General features: G+C 37.5%; 1 protein-coding gene across 1 annotated transcript in view; it reads left to right on the forward strand.

The window, feature by feature from the left end:
- The window catches only part of ankrd28b (ankyrin repeat domain 28b), a 26264-nt gene that overhangs the window by 7313 nt on the left and 12072 nt on the right, over positions 1–6879 (forward strand). The window contains exons 2-8 of the mRNA XM_014008741.1: positions 1552–1635; positions 2171–2249; positions 2815–2885; positions 2991–3191; positions 5576–5663; positions 5796–5938; positions 6064–6276. Coding sequence (XP_013864195.1) covers positions 1552–1635; positions 2171–2249; positions 2815–2885; positions 2991–3191; positions 5576–5663; positions 5796–5938; positions 6064–6276 — 879 coding nt within the window. The remainder of the gene's footprint in view (positions 1–1551; positions 1636–2170; positions 2250–2814; positions 2886–2990; positions 3192–5575; positions 5664–5795; positions 5939–6063; positions 6277–6879) is intronic.

Consider the following 6879-nt stretch of genomic DNA (forward strand, 5'->3'; position numbering starts at 1 on the left):
CTTTTTGGCTGCTCAAAATGCGTTCGGTGTGAACGTAGCATCAGCCTGCAAAAAATCTGTCAGAGTTGCTACCTTTTATGTGTTTAGTTTTCTACTTTCAGAACAACCTGTCTATCAGCTATAGATGAAACTGCTAACTTCAAGTCAATCATTTCCTATYCTTTATATTTGTGGTTTTGAGCCATTGATATGTTATTGGAAGTATTGCAGACAGAGTTTAACATTCAGCAGGCTCTGTCAGACCTAATTTAAAAATGATGTGGCTCAGCGTATTACATATCAGAAGTAGTTGACACACAAAGTCTCACAAACTGCATGGCTGCACATTAGGTAATTGACTCGCCGGGCAGCCTGGTGGGTTAAATGAGGGAGCAAGTCTAAGTGAATTAATGTAACTCGACAAGCTGCATTGTCCTGACTCTTTCAGAGAAGAATTTCGCTCATCGTTATGTTGGCGCAGCGATAGACTGTTCAAATACTAACTTGATCAGCTTTTTGTGTTTCCATTCGCGCATTAAACTTTAATATCTTTTCAGCGATTGAACGTGAAGTTGAATAAGACAGCAGCTAATGGGGTTTTTGTAAGATAATGCATTTTTTCATTGAGCCAACACTACCTGCTCTCTCTTGGCACCTGCTTTGTCAAAGTTTGCTTTTGTTTTTTTTTTACTTTCTAGAGCTAAAAACAGAAATTGTGATAGAGTCTTGTCTTACAGGAAGTGTTGGCCAAGCACTTTTCTCATGAATAGGGAAACTTTTATATGGTTTCAGTCTTAAAACCACACCTTCTGTTGACTGTCTTTTAATATATTTTGCTGTGTATTTTTAACACAATCAGACCAACGAGGATTAAGAGTAAAGTGAAGAYRAGCRGCACATTTAGAACATAAGAATAGGTCTGGTTATTTAAAGTCTGCAGTTTATCTCGTTAGCACACAGTGTATTTTGTTTAGCTTGCTAACTGACAGTAGCAGTTGTAGAAATTGCAACTCACTAGTTGTTACCATCAGATTTCTGAAAACCAACGGTGGAATGTAGGGCAATGATGATTTTGTTGTTTGTTGTTTTGATTTTTGTTGTAATTTACTTTTCTTTTAAACATATTTTGGGTATAAAAATGGGCAGATATTATAAGATTTATTCTTCTTCTGGTGCCTTTTCATTTTATTTGATTTTCTTTTGATTGCATGTTTTTTGTTCTTTGTTATTTTGTGTYATAAATTAATTGAATAAATTTCTAAATAAATAAATTTTTGTTGTAATGTACATTTACTGTAACCATCTTTTACAGGCATGTATAAACACAATCCTGCCTTATATTGCATTAGATTTAACTTATTTCTGATCAAATAAGCCATGTGTTTATTTTGAACCCCTGAGCTATTTTTTTTCCTTTTGTATCATTTGCACTGTACATCAGCTATGCAATATTATGACCTAAATATTATTGGTACAAAATATAGTACTGGCATTTAAGCATAGTTTAACATGTCAAGTAGGAAACGTTTTGAAATAGTTTACAATAGTTCATTTTTTATCACTCTTTTGCAGCCTCCTCTGCTGAAAGCTATTTTCAATGTGGACCCAGATGAAGTACGTTCGCTCATATTCAAAAAAGAGGACGTGAATGCACAGGTAATCCCCGCTGTCTTCAGTGTCTGCATCTGTTTCCTCAAATTGTTTTTACAGTTTATAAATTCCCTGCAAAAAGGAATGTAAAATCTCTCATGGGCAATTGTCCTTGAAAGGACYCCTGCAGCACTTACATACAAATATTGAATACGAATTGGCACGTTTTATGTATCTTTTTTTTTACAGTCTGCGCTGCACAATCTGACTGTGCTTATTTTATTTATTTCCTCACCACTACTGATCTGAAGGGGGTGTTTGTTTCAAAATCTGGCTGGTTTACACTTGTTTGTGCTTCAGTGGAATGCTTTTCTGACTTTGGATTTAACCCCCTTTGTTCTGTAAAACATGGCTATTGGCTAATTAAAAAAATGTTTATTGGTTATTTGCATTACCATCACTCATTACTGTATAATGTGAACAGTAAGGATAAACACTGACTTTATTGTTAGATCCAGCCCAGACAGTTTAAAGTAGAAGAAGAGAAAACAAGCTGAGCTGTTAAATGAATCACAGCCATGTCTTTGCTCACTTCTTACAGGACAACGAGAAGCGGACTCCTCTGCATGCTGCTGCCTATCTTGGAGATGCAGAAATTATAGAGCTGTTGATTCTATCAGGTATGGTTTCTAATTGGCTGTAAGGTATCATTCATCTGTCTTCAGTTTTTTTTCAAGTGAGACAGAATGGTTTAGTGCAACAGCATAAACGTGATGAGCTGTTTTTTATGTCAAAGAGATTATCGAGGAAATAACTTAAAGCTTCCTGTTTACTTGATCTAAAAGAGAATACAAGTTTTGATTACAGGTCAGGGTTGTTTAAATCTGCAGTGTTGAAAATATGACAGAAAYGGCTGTGCTTGTCATTGTGACTCAGCAAGTACCACTCTTTATGTAGTTTGTATTACTTAAAACGTTTGAAAATTATTCTCAACTTGTATAACTTTTTYAAACATGGAGACTCTGCTTTTTGTCACTGACAAACGCAAACGTTTGTTACAATGATGCATTCAAAATAGGTAGCTCAGCAGAATGGATGATGCATGATAATGTGCATTCATTGTGGAAATCCTCTGGAGTAGATCGATCCCATCATGAAATACCTTTTCTTTTGTTTTTCTTTAAGGACAATTACCTCAGGTATAACTAATGATCTGACAGTGTATGTCCTTTTGACGTTTTATAGGTGCAAGAGTAAATGCCAAAGATAACAAGTGGCTGACTCCCCTGCACCGGGCTGTGGCTTCTTGCAGCGAGGTAGGCAAATGCTCACCTGGTTCTGGGTCAGTCACACACCTACACGCTGTTTTGCATACCTAAGAGATGCTGAAAGTAAACGCTTGCAACGTGTTCTTCCTACAGGAGGCTGTCCAGGTGTTGCTGAAACACTCTGCAGATGTAAATGCCAGAGACAAGAACTGGCAGACGCCCCTTCACATCGCAGCGGCCAATAAGGCAGTTCGCTGCGCCGAAGCTCTCGTTCCTCTTCTTAGCAACGTGAATGTATCGGACCGAGCAGGCCGCACTGCGCTGCACCACGCAGCCTTTAGCGGTCACCTGGAGGTAACGTTAAACCCAAACTATTGCCCAATAGAGCTGTAAGATGTACAACAGGAGCACTTCAGTGTCGTTAATATTGATTGGGTTTAATTAAATGCAATTTGCTGGAGGAGAGCGGGGTGTGATGCGCCTCGTTTGGATTTAAAGAGACAGCCTCAAAACGAGTCGATCTGAGACACACATCAGAAAAGGGGTAAAAGAGGGGCTTGTGGAGTTACAGTGAGGAATTCAGACCAAAGCATTGTAGTTCCACTTTATATAGACCCCAACTTAGGGCTGGGTGGTATGACCTCAAACTCATATCAGGGTATAAATTGAATCCATTCACAGTAATGGTATATATCACGGTAGAAAATGATCATAAAAAGCAAAGATGGTATAATTTTTAGAGCTTTTATTTTGCAGAAAACTAATCATAATCAAACCCAGCATTTTTGCTTTAGTATCTGTAGTAGTCRATGAGTTTACTGTTTTATACTACTTCTGTGATATTACTACTATTTCTACTTCCTGTTATCTTCTTCGTCATCGTCTTTTTCGCCAGTAGAAACAGYCRGTTGTTGATCACGTGACTCCCGTGATGCGAAAAAAGTGTTTCCATTGCAGTTTTGCGAAAAACACCAATTTCGATACGACCGAAAAACCACCTCATCCTAGCGCAAAAACATTTTGTTGAAAAAGGTAATTTTTCTCGAAATTGACGTGTTTCCATTGAACAAATTTATTTTCGAAATTCTAATTTGCGCATTTTCATGGTCAATGGAAACACAGTTATTTAGACATTTAAAAAAGTTGGCATAAGTTGCCTAAAATGTTATCGTGTGACAGGACCTTAAGGGGCTTAAGCTGCACATAGTCCTGTCATAAAACAATTTCAGATAACTGGAATGTAAGTGTGGTGAAGCCAAATAAATGTAATATCTGCCTGCCATACATGGGCTTCCGCCAGCTGAACTTAGCTGCTGCTCTGCTGCTCTCAGAGCAGAAGATGGATTTATGACTGAACGACGTCCACGTCTTTTTTTTAATCATCTCTGTATGTAACAATACATCAAAAAAACAAATTTTCTCTGACAACTTGGGTGTGAAAAAACTAAAGTTGTTAAAGCTTCGCTCTTCGCGACGTGCAACGGGAGGGAGGAGGAAATGATCCTGCGACACGACGTAACTTTTCTACAGCAGGAGGGGGAATTTTTATTCTCTCTCGACTCTTTTTTTAACAACTCCTCCCGCTCAGTTGACAACAGGATGGTAGAGGGTAAATTTCCACCTTAGGCCAACTTTATATCGTTTTTACCTACCATCTATAGTGTATACCGTGCAGAACTGAATGATTTAAATGACCCATATTGCACATTCAGCAAATTATTTATTTTACACTTGCATTATAAATGCATCACTTAAGGAAATAATGATTTGAATAGCTCTTTGGCTCTTATCACTTCTCTGTGTCTTTTCTTTTTTATTTTAGTTAATTTGTGCTGCATGTACACATTAATGACTGTTAATGTCTCATTTGTAAAATACATTTTTACCAACAATTTAGATGTAGCTACCTATGGATGCAGGAGGCAAATCCTTCCACTATTTTAGCCAGCAATTGAACCATGCTGACCCCGAGCTTCTGTAACTTTTCTTCTGCAAAATTCTAATGTAAAACTAATCAGCCTTCTTGTGTGGGTGTTGCTCAGACCCAGTCTAGTCATCCAAAACATCACAACAAACTAAAAGAGATGTTTTTTTTAATAATAATCCAATATATTACAATAAAAAAGTATATATTTTATGCCACAGTTGCAGACTTACGTTGTTGGGCTTGCACTCTAGGAATTTGCACTGATGATTCTTGTCCAGTCATGTTTTTACTAGCAAATGGTTCACTGTAATCATATACTGAATTGCAAAAAAAAAAAAAAGGAATCACAAGACTGGAATTGTCTTGTGTTGTGTTTCTACAAATGATAGAGCTGTTCTGAGAATTTTGTCGAGTCGTACTTCCAAGAAATACGACAAATACAAACTCAGAAAAAAGGAGGTGTGGCCTTGGTAACTTGGTGACTAAACCTGCCACAATTCAGCTGATGCATTACACTTCACTGCTTTCTGCAGTTATGTTGTTTGTAGCAACATTGAGCATATTTGTATTGAGTCAAAGAGGTCGCATAGTTTTAATAATCTAATGTTCAGACACGAAAAACACTACTTAGATTATTGAAATCAGGGTTTTCAGGACAGTGTTGATAAAGTCCATTAGCCCTGATAAAAGCTGTTCAACACTGATTATGCAGAGCCTACATAAGTAATCAGACTGGGAAAAGAAAAGTTATTCATATTTAGTTTTCATCTTCCTCTGATAATTAAATTAAAMTCATTTTTGCCTTTCCTAGATGGTGAGGCTCTTGCTCTCCAGAGGAGCTAACATTAACGCTTTTGACAAGAAGGATCGCCGTGCAATCCACTGGGCGGCCTACATGGGTAAAAAATAACTTTCATCTATTGGAAATTATGTATTTGTAAGACCTTTTAGAGGTTTAGTGAAAAGACTTAAATGTGACTGAATATTTACATTGATAAATCTTGATGATATATTTTCCTTGTTGCATTCAGGACACATAGAAGTGGTGAAGTTGCTGGCTTCTCATGGAGCTGAAGTGGCCTGCAAAGATAAGAAATCCTACACCCCMCTACATGCGGCAGCCTCTAGTGGAATGATTAGTGTTGTCAAATACCTCCTGGACTTAGGAGTGGATGTAAGTTCCACCCACAGACTTGCCGTGCATGATATCCTTTTGTGTCAGATAACAACAGTGGTTCTATATTCGTACCAGCTTGTTTTGATAAAAATAGCATGACTGCRTTCTGTTGTTTTGTTCAGATCAATGAGCCCAATGCGTATGGTAACACACCCTTACATGTGGCCTGCTACAACGGGCAGGAYGTGGTGGTGAACGAGCTTATTGAATGTGGAGCAAACGTCAACCAGGTGAACGAGAAGGGCTTCGCTCCGCTCCACTTCACCGCCGCTTCACGGCATGGAGCGCTGTGTCTGGAGCTCCTGGTGTGCAATGGGGCTGACGTCAACATAAAGGTCAGCAGAACCAGAAAGTTTACTCGCATGTTTTGAAATACTAGTAATCCGGAAAAGAAAAAACAAAGAGTGCCTGTATGGGATAAATCTTGTGCCAGCAGGAATTGAATTTGAATTGTTCAGATTGAATCTGAATGTGCATAATTTGAAATTAAATGCATTGGTTTGAAAATGAATTGTACTAAATTGAAACTGAATTTATTGATTTGAGAATGAATTAAAAGTTTTGTATCTGAATTAATTTGCTTTGAAACTGTATTTTGGTTTATTAAAAATTCAGTTTGACCATTTGCACTTTCAGTTCCACAATTCAATTTCAGTTCCATAATTCAGATTTTTGTGTCACACATCCTGGTCCTTGAGAAAGCCAGCCAGAGTAATCAAACACAGATCCACAGATTTATGTTTCACTTTGGTGAAGTTTTCCTTCTGTATGTAATAGAGTTGATGACAAAAACTGGTTGTCCGCAAAACATTTTGGTTGTCCAAAAAATATCTCAATAAAAATGTTATTTAATAAGTAGTAGGGGTGTAAGAAAATATCAATACAATGAAATATCGCGATATTTCATTTCCCGATACTGTATCGATATTCTAAAGCCC

Source organism: Austrofundulus limnaeus, unplaced genomic scaffold, assembly GCF_001266775.1.
Source record: "Austrofundulus limnaeus strain Quisiro unplaced genomic scaffold, Austrofundulus_limnaeus-1.0 Scaffold52, whole genome shotgun sequence".
NCBI lineage: Eukaryota > Metazoa > Chordata > Actinopteri > Cyprinodontiformes > Rivulidae > Austrofundulus > Austrofundulus limnaeus.